Source organism: Pelmatolapia mariae, linkage group LG3_W (genome assembly GCF_036321145.2).
Source record: "Pelmatolapia mariae isolate MD_Pm_ZW linkage group LG3_W, Pm_UMD_F_2, whole genome shotgun sequence".
Classification (NCBI taxonomy): Eukaryota; Metazoa; Chordata; class Actinopteri; order Cichliformes; family Cichlidae; genus Pelmatolapia; species Pelmatolapia mariae.
Window position 1 is genome coordinate 5,887,709 of NC_086229.1, and position 16,893 is coordinate 5,904,601.

The following is a 16,893-nucleotide window of genomic DNA, read 5'->3' on the forward strand; positions in this document are numbered from 1 at the left end:
AATTTTTTTTCTCACTCTTAACTATCTGAAGCCTTTCTGCTTCAGTTTCATTTGTCATATGCAAGTTAGCACAGGGTCAACACTGCAATAAAATGTATTTGATGAGCAGAAGACGGTCACTCAGCAGGATAGTACAGTATAGTACAGTAGTTTCATTGAACTACCAAATAAACAGCTCTTTCTGGCCAGACACGTGGCAGCACTTTTGCTACAGTTTTGTTTGTATTTAACACAATAAAAATGCAGGCATAAGCGTAAACATTAGTTTTTGACTGCAAATGAAAATTGTTTTCTTTCCAAATAAATCTCTCAGTGAACTAACACAACCCTCAACATGTTCGCACTCTCTTGTTACCTCGGCCAGGTCCGCGGCTCCGAACCGTGGTAAGGAGACCTCTGGCTAATACTTTGGTTTCCATGTCGGGCTCGTAGCCGGAACGAGCTTTACTGTCTGGGTCAACTTTGCTAGTGAGAGACAGAGAGAGGCGTTGAAAGGCTGCTCCAGCAGAACTTATTGTTTCGGAGGAAAACACGAACACAGTGTACAGTCGAGTCTTAATAGCTTATTTACAACTGGGCTCGTCAGGCACTCTTTTTGACTGCAGTGGTTATTATTATATTTACATGTTGACATCTCCCGTTTCTGCTCGATGACAACTCGTACTTTTTGACTCTCCTTTTTCTCCCTCACTCATGCTCACACACACACAGCAGGAGAGATGGTCCCACACGTTCTCCCTGCAGCAAGGACTACACCGCCCGTGAGGCTACAGTCTTAAAGGGCCATGCCTGTAACACTCTGCCATTGTATTAAATTATTTTTCGTATAATAATTAAAAAAAAAAGTTTCTTCACATCAATATGCGGGCCGCAAGTAGAGGTGACATGGGCCGCAAATGGAGTTTGAGACCCCTGGTCTACAGCCTTCTACCCCCAAGGACATGTCGTCTAATGCCTTTATTTTCAGGGCCGTGTCCGCCTAATACTACAATAAATGGTTATGTGGCATTTTAGTTCATATAAAGAATTGAGGCTCTTCAAATAATTTCATCTCAAAAAGCGTCAGCTGTTTAAAATAGAACAGATCATGAAAAGACCAGAAAGGGTTCAGGACGCACGCTGAAGTCATGTGCCGACCAGCTGGTGGGGGTGTTCACCAACATCTTCAATCTGTCTCTGCAGCAGGCTGCAGTCCCAACATGCCTCACATCAACTACCATCATTCCTGTGCCCAAAAGACAGTCAGTAAAATGTCTGAATGACTGTCGCCCGGTCGCTCTGACACCAATTATCATGAAGTGTTTGAGAGACTCGTTCTTTCACACATCAAGGCCAACATCCCTGCTGACCTGGACAGCCTACAGTTTGCTTACTGCAGGAACAGATCAACAGAGGATGCACTCTCAATCACACTTCACACCAGCCTTACTCATCTGGAGCATCCCAGTACAAATGTTAGGATGCTATTTGTAGATTTCAGCTCAGCATTTAACACCATTGTGCCACACAAACTTGCTGAAAGCTGAATGACCTGGGACTAACCACCAAACTTTGCTCATGGATCTTGGATTTCCTCACAAACAGGCCACAGAAGCTCAGGGTGGGCAACCTTACATCAACTGCTATCACCATTAAAACAGGAGTACTGCAGGGCTGTGTTCTCAGTCCAGCTCTTTTCACTCTATTCACACACGACTGCAAACCCATCCACTCCTCTTCTAACACCATAGTGAAGTTTGCTGATGACACTACAATAGTGGGAAGGATATCAGACGAGTCTCACTACAGAGAGGACGTCCAACATCTAATCAGATGGTGTGGAAACGACAAGCTGGTTCTGAACACTGCCAAACAAAGGATTGGTTGTAGATACAGGAGAGCCAAGAAAACAACACGACCACATGAATGGTGAGGAAGTTGAGGGTGAATGACATTAAATTCCTGGGCCTACACATAACAAAAGATCTCACATGGACTATTAACACATCCCACTTAGTGAAGAAAGCAAAGCAGAGACTTTTCTTCCTAAGGAAACTTAAAAAAAGCAAATGTGCCAACCCAGCTCTTAGTAAACTTTTACAGGAGCAAAATAGAGAGCATCTTCTGTCACTGCATCACAGTGTGGTACTTCAGCTGCACTGCAGGAAACCGTCGAGCTCTGACCCAGACTGTCAAAGTGCGCAGGGGATCATTGGAACCAAACTCCCGAATCTCCACACAGTCTATGGTAGCTGTTTACAGAAGCCAGCTAGCTGCATCATCAAGGACCCAACGCATCCAGGTCACAGACTTTTTGTACCCCTCCCATCAGGGAAGATATACATGCCAATCAGAACCCACACAAACAGACTAAAGAACAGCTTTTTCCCCAGAGATGTTGCCTGTGTCACCCCTCCCCCAACACACAATATCTAACTCTCCCTCTCTCTCCTTTACCCATGTCATTAGTGATGGGATTTCTGGCTCTTTTTAGAGAGCCGGCTCTTTCGGCTCCCAACCGGCTCTTCAGGTTGTTTTGTTGCTTTAATTAATTTATTATTAACAATAATATAAAATTATGCACAAAAGGAATTACTAATGTAAAAAAGTGGTTTTATTCATATATATGTTTATATATATGTGGTGGCCCCTAGAGACAAAGCACGTACAAACTCCAAAACACATTTCTAGCGTTAACTGAACTTCCAAAACAGAGCTACCTAGATCACTTAAATTACACAATTGAAAGCATATGTGTATGGTTTGTGTATTTATAGACAAGCACTCATATATATTCAAATAATTTTTAAAAAATGTTAATTTACCTCTTACTACCACACACCAAATCCGGTCGTTGGTACTTCCTGGCTTGTTTAGCCACTAGGTAACAAAAGCTCAACACTGCGCCTAGGATTCTGGAGCACTTCTGTTGTGTTTTATAAGTGTTTCGGAGTTTGTACGTGCTATGGAGTTTTTAAGTGTTTTGGAGTTTTTACATGTTTTGGAGTTTGTACGTGTCCTTCACCATTGACGCGTCTGAGTTTAGGACAAAATGCATTCTGGGATATTTAGCTGTACCAAGTCCACACAAGCCACCGATGCATGCTGGAACAGTACTTGGTCTTGTTGGGAAATCAGTTTTACCCCGGTTCTTTTATTCGTCGAGGCATCCAGAAACGGCACCGGAACTCAGTAGTTATTTTCACAAAACCTTTATTCATCCTTATTCATCTTCATTTAAGCATGCACTTCTAGAAGGGAAGACGAGGCCGGTGTCCCTCTGCAAAGATCTTCACCCCTTTGTTAGTCACAGCCAGCTTTATAGAAGCGGCCGCATCATAAAACCCCCATGGTGTGCTCCAAACTCTGTCCCTGTGTGTATGCACGAGCACGTGAGTGCCGGTGTGTGCGCGTACCCACGTGTATGGGCAGAAATCTGTGCCATCAGAAACTGAATTTGAATAAGTTAAATTTGAATTGCTCAGATTGAATCTGAATTGTAACTTGAATAAATGCTTTTGAAAACTGAATTTGAATTAGTCTGATTTGTATGTGTATTTGTAATGTTTTATTAAACCTTAAAATAATAAATGAGTTCAGGGTGCTGGGAATTTAATTCTGAGAATGAGAGTCACTTAGCAATTCACTACAGAGACCTCAAACAATAAATATACTTATCATCTCTACCTTCAGTTTAGTCCAATGATTGTCTGACATAAACGTACTAGTACACATCTCACACTGATAAATAAAGCACTCAGCATTAGATGAGTCAGATTCGATACAAGTTTAAGGAACCTGGATGAAATCATGTGTTTCTTGTAGGCTGACAGGTGAGCAGAGTGTATGCAGGTAAAATGAGGGTCTGTTGAGCTGATCGTTGGTGTCAGGAGGAAAATGTCGGCTTGTTATTAAGTTCTGAATGATGTTACAGAAACACAGAGACACAAGACCAGGCAGAATTTTAATGAAAGTCGTTTCTTGAAAAGGGAGCTTTAGACACAGACATACTGAAACACAGAGGACAAGACAGACCATGTAATATACTAGAACCAACAGACTCATAACTAAGAATACATAGAATAACCTAAACTAGACTTAAAACTAAAGGCAACCTGTTAATAATACTAAAACTTAACATCCTTTAAATATACCAAAGAAATCACAAATACAACAATAAAGTCAAAATGCTGGGTCACATGACCCAGGACAGTGACAAAAAGATGGAGCCACATGTTGTATTTGGTACAGATTTGATGTCAGATGCATAAAACTGCTCTTCCTGACACAAACACTGAGGCACTGGAACTTCTCCTTAGCATGAAAACATTGTGAAGCTGACTTCTCTCTGAGTAGAGATGTCAGTGCTGATCAGTAATCAATAAGTAATCAGTGTTTTTTAATAGTAATGTGCCATCTGTTAGCAAAAACAAACAAATATGTGGTGTACATCTGAACATGTAGTATAGAGAGTATCGGGGGAAAGCCATCTACACAGCTGCCTGATGCTTACTTGACAGCAGGGGAAGGATCTCCCAAAGTTTCTGATAGCTGATGGAGTTTGTTGAAGCTTATACCAACATGTGTTTTGGCTCCTTCGTTCACTCACCTTCTAATCTCCTCCAGTTTCTGGACCTTCTCTGTGTCTCCTTTCTGCTTCATCTTCTCAATCAGCAAGTCCAAGTGGACAACAGTGGACGCTGAATCAGCTTTCAGAGCGATCTGCTCCAGGCCGACAACATGTTGGTAGGACTCATCCAGGAACTGGGACTTCTCTGCTGTCACCTGTTTTATTTCATTTTCAAGATTTTCTGAAAGACTCAATATTTTCTTAATGTCCATTTTATTTCCTGCCTGTTTTAGGGCTTCTTTCATGTCTCTGGTTTCTCTCTTTTTTACTTCAGCCAGCTTGATTCTCTCTTTCAGGTTTTGGATGGAGGCTTTCAGTCTTATCCGTTCATTTAACACTTCAACTGTTGTCATTAGTTTTTGAGGACTAGATTTTTCCAAGAAGTCTGTGAACTGATGCATGTTTTTCTGTGTGATTTCCCATGTATTTTTTGAAATTGTGATTTCCTCTCTTCGCTCTTCATGCTGGCAGTTATCAAACAGGAAGTAAACTGGCTGATTCTTCCCTTTTTTGGCACATTTAATATTTCCAACTTCAAGAGCTTTAAAAACATTTTCAGGTCTTCTTCCATTTGAGTGTGTGATCAGAGCTACAATGTTTTTCTCCATGTTTTTTCCAAACAGAGACATCACTGAATCAAAGACATACAACAGTCGGTCACCCAGTCGATTATCACTTGCCTTCATGACCAAACCCACTGCATGAACTTCATGGACTCCATCATCTGATCCAAACAAGTCCAACAATCTGTGACTGATGATGTCATCACATGCGATCCCTCTGGTGTCTCCATAACCAGGAGTATCGATGATGGTCAGAGAGTAGGGCAGAGTTTCATCTTCAAAACCAAAGATCTCGTACACGATCACATCTGATGTCTGACTTTCTGTCTGTCCTTCTGATTGACTTTTCTTCTTCTCCTCTACCATGGTAAACCAGACTTCATCCTCCCACTTCACTCCCATAGTGTAGTTGAGCAGGACGTTGATCAGTGTAGATTTTCCTGCTCCTGTTTCTCCCACCAGTAAGATGGTTCTGTTTGTCTCATCTGGATTTTTTTCTCCAACAGTCATTCTTGTCAGAGTTCCAAACTTCTGTTTCTGTGGTCTCAGCTGATACACAGCAGGAGATCCTGAGCTGATGAGAAAACTTTTTGAGATGATGTCTTCATATGGTGATGAGATCAAACTGATCCTGCACAGTAAAGAACATTTCATTTCTTTATTTATAAAGCACATTTAATAACAACAGGGAGTTGACCAAAGTGCTGTACAAAATAACAATTAAACAATGACATTAACAACAACAACAACAGGTAAGAAAATTAAAAGAATATTAGGATAAAAGAATTGGTAACTCTCAAACAGTTTCAAAAGCCAGAGTAAAAGTGTGTTTTAAGATGCGATTTAAAAAGAATAACAGTTGAGGCCATTCTAATGTGGAGAGGAAGATCATTCCACATTTTCGGTGCCACAACCGCAAATGCCCGATCTCCTCTATGAACCATCCTAGACTTATGTAAGGTAAGGAGCAGGTGATCGCTTGATTGAAGGGCTCTAGAGGGCGTATAAAGCCGCAATAGGTCAGACAAATAGTCCGGTGCCTGGCCATTTAGCACTTTATAAGTTAAAAGTAAGATTTTGAATTTAATTCTAAAATGCACATGAAGCCAATGAAGGGAAGCAAGCACCGGAGTAATATTTTGGTATTTCTTCGCACGAGTCAAAAGGCGAGCTGCAGCATTCTGTACAAGTTGGAAACCGAAGTCTTCAGTACACATGTAAACATTTCGAACATGTTACTGTTTAACATTGAAAAGTGAGAAAATCACATAAAATTGAAACTTTTTTTCTTTTTTCCAATTAGATTGGTTTTTTTCTGTCTGCTCTCCCAAAGCATTAGTGGTCACACTGCAACTCTTTACTAGACTGGGCAGGCTGACTGTACACTGTCCACCTAAACAGAAGCAACCTCTAATTTTTATTTCTTTACTTGTAATTCACACGCTGAACAAATATAATTGTTTCCTCAACCTTTGACTGGGTTGACATGACAGTCATGTAGTTGCCCAGGCAGCAGTGTGTAGGGATGGTACCTTGTTCAGGGGTACCTCAGAGTAAATTATGATCGTGTTCTTATTTCTGGTGATTTTAACATTCATATATGTTGTGAGGCGGACCTTTTAAGGTAGATGCGCATAATCAGCATCAGCTGTGTTGTTCAGGGTAGGAAGGCAAACAGTTTGTGACCTCTGCACTTTTATGGTAAAGTTGTGTTGGAATAAAGACTAAAAGGACAAGATAAGCAGACTGTGGAGTTATTGGACTGTTTTTTGAATTGCATGCATACCAGTGACATCCCGTCAACCCCCGTTAATGGACACCTCAGTGGCTTCAAGCGTAGTCCTTGATCCAACACAGCTGATTTAAATGGCTAAATGCCCTCCTCAACGTGCCTTGCAGTTCTCCAGAAGTCTGGTAATGAACTAATCATTTGATTCATGTGTGTTGACCAAGGATGTTATCCAAAACCTGCAAGACACCGGCCCTCGAGGCCTAGAGTTTAACACCCCTGCTCTACACAGTGATTAATCCTTGCTCTAATGCTTCGAGGGAGGCCTACCTGGCTCTCTGCGAAAAATTTAAAATCATTTTACAGATAACATCTCAGTGTTAAGGGCCCCTCATTTTCCGGCAGTAAATCAAGTCCCAGTTTCTGAATGTTCAACGGCTTTTCAACAGTTTGCATGACATTATTACCTCTCGTATCATTAAGGATGCTTTGAATACAATTGGGTCTTGGGTCCTGGATCTTACTTTTAATGAACTGGCTGTGTTCTGACTGTCTTTAAACATGCAGTGGTGCAACCTGTTATCAAGAAAAGCAGCCTTGATCATAATGTTCTCGCAAATTACAAGCCAATTTCTAAACTACCTTTTATGTCAAAAATTTTAGAGAAAATAGTGCTTCAACAACTACAGACCCATTTCGCGATAAACGGTATCAGTGATAAATTCCAGTCCAGATTTAAGCTGCATCACAGTACTGAAACCGCCCTACTAAGAGTTTTCAATGACCTCTTTCTAATCGCTGACTCTGGGCACTCTGCGGTCTTAGATCTGACTTCAGCCTTTGATACGGTTGACCATGAGGTTCTTTTGGCAAGGTTAGAACATGTAGTTGGCCTTAAAGGAAATGTTCTTTCATGGATTAAATCATATTTTTCTGAGAGGTCGTTCTCTGTCACGATGAGAAAATATTCCTTGTGTTCTGCCCCCTTTGGCTGTGGTGTGCCTGAAGGCTCGGTGCTGGGTCCTGTGTTGTTCTCCCTGTACATGTTGCCCTTGGGCTCCATTTTTGAAAAACATAATGTCTCATTTCATTGTGATGCTGATGATATTCAAATCTACCTCCACTTGACCTGGGATGTTTCATCCTCACTACATCCTCTGTTTTATTGTTTGAGGGATTTCAAAGACTGGTTATCATGTAAGTCTCTTACTCTGAATGAAAAGAAGATGGAAATTATTGTTGTTGATATAAATATGCCTCTGGGACAACTAACTGGTACACTTGGGTCTGTTGCTATTCACCTCACTGATGCTGTTAGGAATCTTGGAGTTTTTATGGACAGTTTCTTCAAACTGGATAAACGGGTGTCTACTGTGGTAAAAACTAGCTTCCATCAACTACGCCAAATTTCCAAGGCTAAACCTAGATTATTACTAGATTATTGTAACTCTCTTTACTTGGGCCTCCAATCTTCCCTCCTTCAGTGATTGCAGTTGGTCCAAAATGCCGCAGCACATTGTTGAGATTTAAATATATATTCTTAGTGCTTATTTTCCAATTATATTGTTTTATGCACTTTAATAATGAAGCTTATAAAGCAAGGCCACTTTTGACTCACAAACTAAGTGCTCAGCCAGACTGAAAAAGAGGAAGTTAGTGTAGAGCTGTGCAAGCATATTAATAAATACAGGAAGCCAGACAAAAAGAGGAACTTGTTCCATATTAGGCCCTGAGTAAATGTGGTTATCCCAGCTGGACTTTTGTCAAAGCTGGAAAGACACCTAAAGAAAGCTCCAGCTGATCCAGGAGAGAAGGACAACCGCTGCCCAAGCGAAAACCTGTAGTGATCCCGTATGTGTCAGGAGTATCGGAACAGTTGAGACGCATTTTTTCTAAACACTGCGTCTCTGTGGCTTTTAAACCCCAAAACACACTGCGCCAAAAACTGGTCCACCCCAAGGATCGGGTCCCCCGACACAAACAGAGTAACATAGTGTACGCTGTTAAGTGCCAGGAGGATTGCCAGGATTTATACATCGGGGAAACCAAACAACCTCTGGCGAAGCGGATGGCACAACACAGAAGAGCTACCTCATCAGGCCAGGACTCTGCAGTCTATTTACACCTACAGGCCAGTGGACACTCTTTCAATGATGAGGATGTACACATCCTGGACAGGGAGGAACGCTGGTTTGAGCGCGGAGTCAAGGAGGACATTTACGTGAAGAGGAAAAGACCATCTCTGAATCGAGGAGGGGGCCTAAGGGTACATCTGTCACCATCTTACAATGCTGTGATTGCACCTATTGTCCAACTCTCTGTGACTGGTACTCATGGCCATTGATCAGTGGTCTTTGATCAGTGGGTTTTGGTCAGTGGTTGTTGATCAATGGTCATGGGAATTTGCATAATTATGATTAAGGAACTGACCTCACAGCCCATTGTTCCTTCAGTGGGCTGGTTTCAGTCATTGTGCAAATGTACTGTTTATAAGATTGGGGAAACCTGCAGTCAGCTGAGACTGAAGAAGTCACTTGGATGAGTGACGAAACGTTTCTCCCACAAAACGCTACGTCCAGATGAACAGATTCAACTTTTGGAGAACTACAGTCACTATTCTGTAAGTGCTCTCAGGTTGACATACCGCAGTGCTGCTTTGATTCCTTCGTTTACTCACCTTTTCAACTTCTCCAGTTTCTTGACCTTCTTTGTATCTCCTTTCTGCTTCATCTTCTCAATCAGGAAGTCCAAGTGGACAACAGTGGATGCTGAATCAGCTTTCAGAGCGATCTGCTCCAGTCTGACAACATGTTGGTAGGACTCATCCAGGAACTGGGACTTCTCGGCTGTCAGTTGGATAATTTCCTTTTCAAGATTTTCTAACAGGGTACACTTCTTCTCACTTTCTTTTTGATGGTCTTCATTTTTCTGCTGCATTTCTTCTTTGTTCAGGGATGAATCAGCTGCTGTTAGGTCATTTACTTCCTTTGTAAGAGTTTTTAATCTACTCCTCCCCAGCGCACATTCTAGCTCATTCTTCTCATACGTCTTTTTCATTTCTTCATTTTTCTTCATTACCCTCCTTGTCTTGGTCACATATCTCCACTTATCTTTCACATGATCTGATGCAGGGCATTTGTTAGTACAAACAGTGCAGCGACCTCCTTTCATGACCTTACAGTGTTCAGGTTTCCAGGCCATTGTGCATCCAGGATAGTGACAGTTCTCCTCACAGACTGTACAGCAGACAGCTCCTCTATAAAAAACCAACAATCTCTGCCCACCATCAATAGGTTGTTTATCTTTATAGGGCTCATCAACTTCTACAGTGAATTCCTCATTTTTCTTCATCTCTACTTCATGTTTATTTATAATTTCTTGGATCTTCAGAGCTTCGTGAATCTGTCTGATTTCTGTCTGTTTCAGTTCAATAAACTCTATCCTCTCTTTGAGGTTTTGGATGGAGGCTTTCAGTCTTATCCAATCATTTAACACTTCAACTGTTCTCATCAGTTTTTGAGGACCAGATTTTTCTAAGAAGTCTGTGAACTGATGCATGTTTTTCTGTGTGATTTCCCATGTATTTTTTGAAATTGTGTTTTCCTCTCTTCGCTCTCCATGCTGGCAGTTATCGAACAGGAAGTAAACTGGCTGATTCTTCCCTTTTTTGGCACATTTAATATTTCCAACTTCAAGAGCTTTAAAAACATTTTCAGGTCTTCTTCCATTTGAGTGTGTGATCAGAGCTACAATGTTTTTCTCCATGTTTTTTCCAAACAGAGACATCACTGAATCAAAGACATACAACAGTCGGTCACCCAGTCGATTATCACTTGCCTTCATGACCAAACCCACTGCATGAACTTCATGGACTCCATCATCTGATCCAAACAAGTCCAACAATCTGTGACTGATGATGTCATCACATGCGATCCCTCTGGTGTCTCCATAACCAGGAGTATCGATGATGGTCAGAGAGTAGGGCAGAGTTTCATCTTCAAAACCAAAGATCTCGTACACGATCACATCTGATGTCTGACTTTCTGTCTGTCCTTCTGATTGACTTTTCTTCTTCTCCTCTACCATCGTAAACCAGACTTCATCCTCCCACTTCACTCCCATAGTGTAGTTGAGCAGAGCGTTGATCAGTGTAGATTTTCCTGCTCCTGTTTCTCCCACCAGTAAGACGGTTCTGTTTGTCTTGTTTGGATTTTTTTCTCCAACAGTCATTCTTGTCAGAGTTCCAAACTTCTGTTTCTGTGGTCTCAGCTGATACACAGCAGGAGATCCTGAACTGATGAGAAAACTTTTTGAGATGATGTCTTCATGTGGTGATGAGATCAAACTGATCCTGCACAGTAAAGAACAGAAAGTCTTCAGTACACATGTAAACATTATGAACATGGTCAATGGGAGGGACTGTAGAGCTTTTACTCCTCTATGTAAAAAGGAACCAGATGACATGTTTGGGACATCACCCTGGAGAAGACCCAGGACATGCTGTCTCTGGGCCGGCTTGGATATATTAGAGGAGGAGACTGGGGAGAGGGAGGTCTGTGCACCTCTACTGTCCTTGATGACACAGACACAGATAAATGTCAGAAAATGGACGAATGGAAGGACTAAATTATTAATTTTATTGTAATTCTCCTTCCTTTCGACCTGATGTTTATTTGTCTTTATTGGTCTTTTTTTCATGTTCACACAAAACACAGATTGATTCCAGTTTCTTTATAAGAAAAAGTAGATTTCTATAGCTAGCCTTCAAATCCAGCCATGAAAATAAATCAGCTTTCTGTCATCCTCTTCAACAATTACAGCAATGTATTTCATTAGTGTCACGCTGAGAGAAACACTAATGTGTTTGAAAAATAATTCAACATTGATAATAATCTGTACCCTTTCTCTCATAATTATGATATACCTTTGAAACAAAAATAACAATTATTTATAATTACTGTAATTAAAATTTAAATGAATTACATATTTTAATAATAATTCTAAACTACAGTCATTGTAAGTGCTGTTAGTTTGACATACCACAGTGCTTCTTCATCTACTCACCTTTTCATCTCCTGCAGTTTCTGGACCTTCTCTGTGTCTCTTTTCTGCTTCATCTGCTCAATCTGGAAGTCCAAATAGATAGTAGTGGATGATGAATCAGCTTTCAGAACGATCTGCTCCAGTCTGAGAACATGTTGGTAGGACTCATCCAGGAACTGGGACTTCTCTGCTGTCAGTCGGTTCATTTCCTTTCCAAGTAAATGAACATCCTTGTCTTCTGTTGGTGATTCATTTTTCTGATCTTTTCTTATCCTGGTCACATATCTCCACTTTCTCCATCTTGAAAGACCTCACAGTGATTCAAGGGCACCGTGCATCCAGGATAGTGACAGTTTTCCTCACAGATTGTACAGCTGACAGCTGCTTTAAAACCCAGCCCACACGTCTCTGCTCTGATAGGTTCTTTGTGTTTATAAACCTGAACAACAAATGGAGGGACATCTTCAGTCATCATGTTGTCATGTTTCTCCAGAGCTTCTTGACTTTGTTTCATCTCTCTTTGTTTCACTTCAGTGAATTTGATTCTTTCTTGCAGGTTTTGGATGCAGGCTGTCAGTCTGATACTTTCCTTTAACACTTCAGGAGTTGGCTGCAGCTTCAGAGGTATACTTTCTTTCAGGAAGGTTGCGAGCTCTCTCATTCCTCTCTCGGATCTTTCAAAATTGTGTTTCAGAAAACCTTCTTCCTCATCTTCAAGCTGGCAGTTATTAAACAGGAAGTAAGATGGGTGATTCTGCTTTTTTTTGGCACATTTAATATTCCAATCTTCAAGAGCTTGAAGAGGGTTTTTAGGCCTTTTTCCATCTGAGTGTGTGATCAGAGCTACAATGTTTTTCTCCAAGGCTTTTCCAAACAGAGACATCACTGAATCAAAGACATACTTCAATCGGTCAAACAATTGATTCACACTTGCCTTCATGACCAAACCCACTGCATGAAGTTCATGGACCCCATCATCTGATCCAAACAAGTCCAACAATCTGTGACTGATGATGTCATCGCATTCAGTCCCTCTGGTGTCTCTATAACCAGGAGTATCAATGATGGTCAGAGAGTAGGGCAGAGTTTCATCTTCAAAACCAAAGATCTCGTACACGATCACATCTGATGTCTGACTTTTCTTCTCCTCCTCTACCATTGTAAACCAGACTCTATCCTCCCACTTCACTCCCATAGTGTAGTTGAGCAGAGCGTTGATCAGTGTGGATTTTCCTGCTCCTGTTTCTCCCACAAGTAAGATGGTTCTGTTTGTCTTGTTTCTATTTTGTTCTCCAACAGTCATTCTTGTCAGAGTTCCAAACTTCTGTTTTTTTGGCCTCAGCTGATAGACAGCAGGAGGTCCATCAGATCTCTTATCACTCTTGAAGATGATGCTCTCATATTTCCTGCAGAGAAATTTTACACTTATTTTACACAAGTGTTTTCTGTTCTGTCAGAATGTTTCTGCTGAAGGTTCAGACTTTATTGGATTTGAAACTTTGTTCTGAAATATGGAGAATGATTTTTGATCCTTTTCCTCATAACAGCACTTAAAGTCTCAGCTGCTGTTCACTTTGCTATTCTGCTGCGTTAATGTATCCATGTATGAACTCTGCCTGTAGTGTACGCTACCAATAAATGAAATCAAGAATTCTCTCACTGTAAATGTTCCACCGATGTGCATTATTATTTCTACAGTTACATTAACATGTCTGACAGTGTCAGAAACAAGGAAACAGCTGGAGACATTAACAGCTACTAAAGATTAGCTGTCCAAAGGTTTTGAATGGGGTTTGGTGGGATTGAGCTGGACATGGGTGGGAACTGGTATTTGCTTCGTCCTTTTTGAAGAGGAAATGGTCAATATTTCGTTTTTTTTTCTTTGTAAATAGGCTTTCACTGTTTTTGTTGTGTTTTTTTATTTAGTTCATATCACTTGTTACTTATATGTTCAAACTAAATATTTGAATGACTAATTGTTTGTGTAATAGTCCTATAATTTTCCTCTGCTGAGCCCACATGCGATTACATGAAACTTTGAAACTTCTAAAGAAATGCATGGCCGGATGCAAAAGAAAAGGAAAGAAAACAACCTTTTTTATTAGAAAAACATAAAGAAAGTCCCCTAACATTTACACCGAATAATTACGTAATACATTAATCTGTGCCCCATTTGGTTTAGAGTATAGAGCTCATGATTAGTTCACTTGTTTTAATTACTTATGTTGGTTCTACTCACTGTGTTGCCATGATAATGATGATCAAGCATATGTGATGACACCTGGAAACAAAATAAAAGAGAAAATCAGTATAAGTAAACATCCTAGAAAAAAAAAACAGTTCGGGTTTATTAATATAACCAAATCATCTACTGTGTTTTATACTTCAAAGACCCTATGATGTTCTGGAGAAAGTCTCGGCAATCCCTATGGACAAGTACTTGGTGACAGTGGGAAGGAAAAACTCCCTTTTAAAAGAGAAACCTTCATCAGCACCAGGAGGGGCGGCCATCTGTCACCACTGTTTAATGTTAGCGGTGGGCAGACTGATCCAAATATTGGTTGTATGAATAGAATAGAATAGAATAGAATAGAATAGAATAGAATAGAATAGAATAGAATTGAATTGAATTCAACTTTATTGTCATTGCACATGTCACAAGTACAGGGCAACGAAATGCAGTTTGCATCCATCCAGAAGTGCTTTAGCCATGGTATAGATATATTACAATATATATTAGCAATAATATAGATATGTAAGTATATTACAGAAATGGGTCTATTATGGTATGTTATAATGTACACGATATGAAGTATGTTATGAATATGCTATAACTATAAGTATGTACAGGCTGTAGTGAGTACAAGCTATGTACAGGCTATGAACAGGATATAAATATGAAAAACTATACAGAATATGAAATAAAAACTATACAGAATATGAAATAAAAACTATACAGAAATATGAAATAAAAACTATACAGAAATATGAGCTATACAGCTATACAGAAATGGGAACTGTCAGATTTATTTTTTCAAATAAATGCTATCAGACAAACAAAAATAAATAAATATATACACATTTTAGTATTTTCAAATAGAATATATGTAAAAACATCAAAAAAATAAGGCACAACAATTCTAATTTCCAGATTTCAGTTTTTCACAACATAAAGCTTTTTTTCACCAATACCTACAGTAAATAATATAAATATATAAACATTGCAAACAATTTCCAGTGACAAGATATACTGTAAACTTTATTCAAAGGAGCTTGCAAAGAAAAGCGTCTGGACTTCTTTAAGTTGCTTGAAGACGTTTCACCTCTCATCCGAGAAGCTTCTTCAGCTTCTCGGATGAGAGGTGAAACGTCTTCAAGCAACTTATAGTGCTGTATACACTGCCAAGCTGGGCATGTTTGGCAAGAAGATTTGATCACACTGTGAGATGTTTTTTTACTAACTCTTGTTGAAAAACAAAATCTTGTCATTCATATCCTTCCCAAACAGTTTGCAATGAATTCCAGTTTATGTTTAAAATAAGAACGCATGCAAGGCTAAGCAGTGCTAGCCAAAAGATCTTCCTGTTTGGCTGTTACTCTGGGAAAAGACAAGAAAGACAGTAATAGAAGCTGTGACTGGATCTGCGATGTAGCCTATATAATATTTATATTGTACAAACATGATAATTATGTATATTGTAATAACATGATATTATATAGTTCAAAGGTGAGAGGTATATTGTACCTACATGATAGTATATTGTACAAACATAAAAAGTACATTGTTAGACCAATATACTTTTTACTTTTCTATTTTTCTTTTGCCTGGGTGGCAGTTCTACGCTTCCGTATCTGAGGCTTTTCAATGTGGCCTCACAAAATTATTACGACTACAACAACCATGAAAAGAGTTGGATGGACATTGCTGTTCAATCACAGCAGCCTGGTCAATGTTTTTCATTAGTAATTTAGCAAAGTTGATGGTGGTTTTGTGTTTGTGTGAGTGAAAGACAGAGATGGAGAGCGAGGGACAGATTTTGTATGATGAGCTTCATGTTATGGACGCAGAGTTTGAGCACTAAGGTCTCATCAGAGCATCAGGCCGTATAGTGTGAGACCCTGCATCGTGACCTATGAACTTCTAACCCCTGAAATTCAATTGTACAGTTTGAGCAGGAGCTGAATAACGTGACTTAAAATAATCGCAGTGTTTGCCCAGCTTAATGCAGACTGTTAAAACAAAACAAGCTGCTGTTTCACATAATAAACCCTGTCAGCCGCAGTATTGCCTTCTGTTTTAACAGTTAAAGCAGTAGAGACGAGCTGTTTACATGTGCGTGGAACTCTAGCGTCATTAACCAGGCTAGCTGTTAGCTTATAGCTCACACTAGCTAACCAACGTGCAGTTAAAAGGACAGCCGAACCTGCACAAAACACCCACAAACTTATCTCACTACAATGTAGCGCCGAAAATATGACCCGCAGCTCGAGCTCGACACAGCTGCTGTAACATAAGACTGACATCCAGCTAACCACAGCTAAAAAGATATTCAGAGAAAACTTACCGTTTCCTCAGGTTACATGAGTTGAGTTGTTTCACGCTGGCCCTGCCCACCACGTAGACTTGCAACATTCAGGCAAGCTGCCGGACAGAGAGCCAGCGCTGCAGACTGGAGAACTGTCAACCGCTGGCCAAGCCGTCAGATGGAGCGAGGTTCAACTAGCGTAAAATATGACAGGGGAACACGGCCTGCAGCAGTGCTGGCCACTAGGCCCAACTCAAAGGATGTCAGGAGGGAGGAGGGCGGTTGGAGGACAGCTGAGCCTAGACTCCAAGTCCTCACCACCTCAACTGAACACGTCCGTCTCCACACACCTGCATAGGCCCCTCAGCACAGCGAGGTGGCGTGCAGGGTAGACAGGCGGACCCACCAGGCAACCCTGGTCGT

The 16,893-nt window shown here is 40.5% G+C and overlaps 2 protein-coding genes across 2 annotated transcripts in view; one reads left to right on the plus strand and one right to left on the minus strand.

Moving 5' to 3' along the window:
* Positions 1 to 16,893, plus strand: part of LOC134620284 (uncharacterized) — a 342,368-nt gene that overhangs the window by 116,695 nt on the left and 208,780 nt on the right. The window lies entirely within an intron of this gene.
* On the minus strand, positions 9,575 to 11,131 carry LOC135932464 (uncharacterized). The gene has a single exon (XM_065469948.1). The coding sequence runs from the start codon at positions 11,129 to 11,131 to the stop codon at positions 9,575 to 9,577; it is 1,557 nt and encodes a 518-aa protein (XP_065326020.1).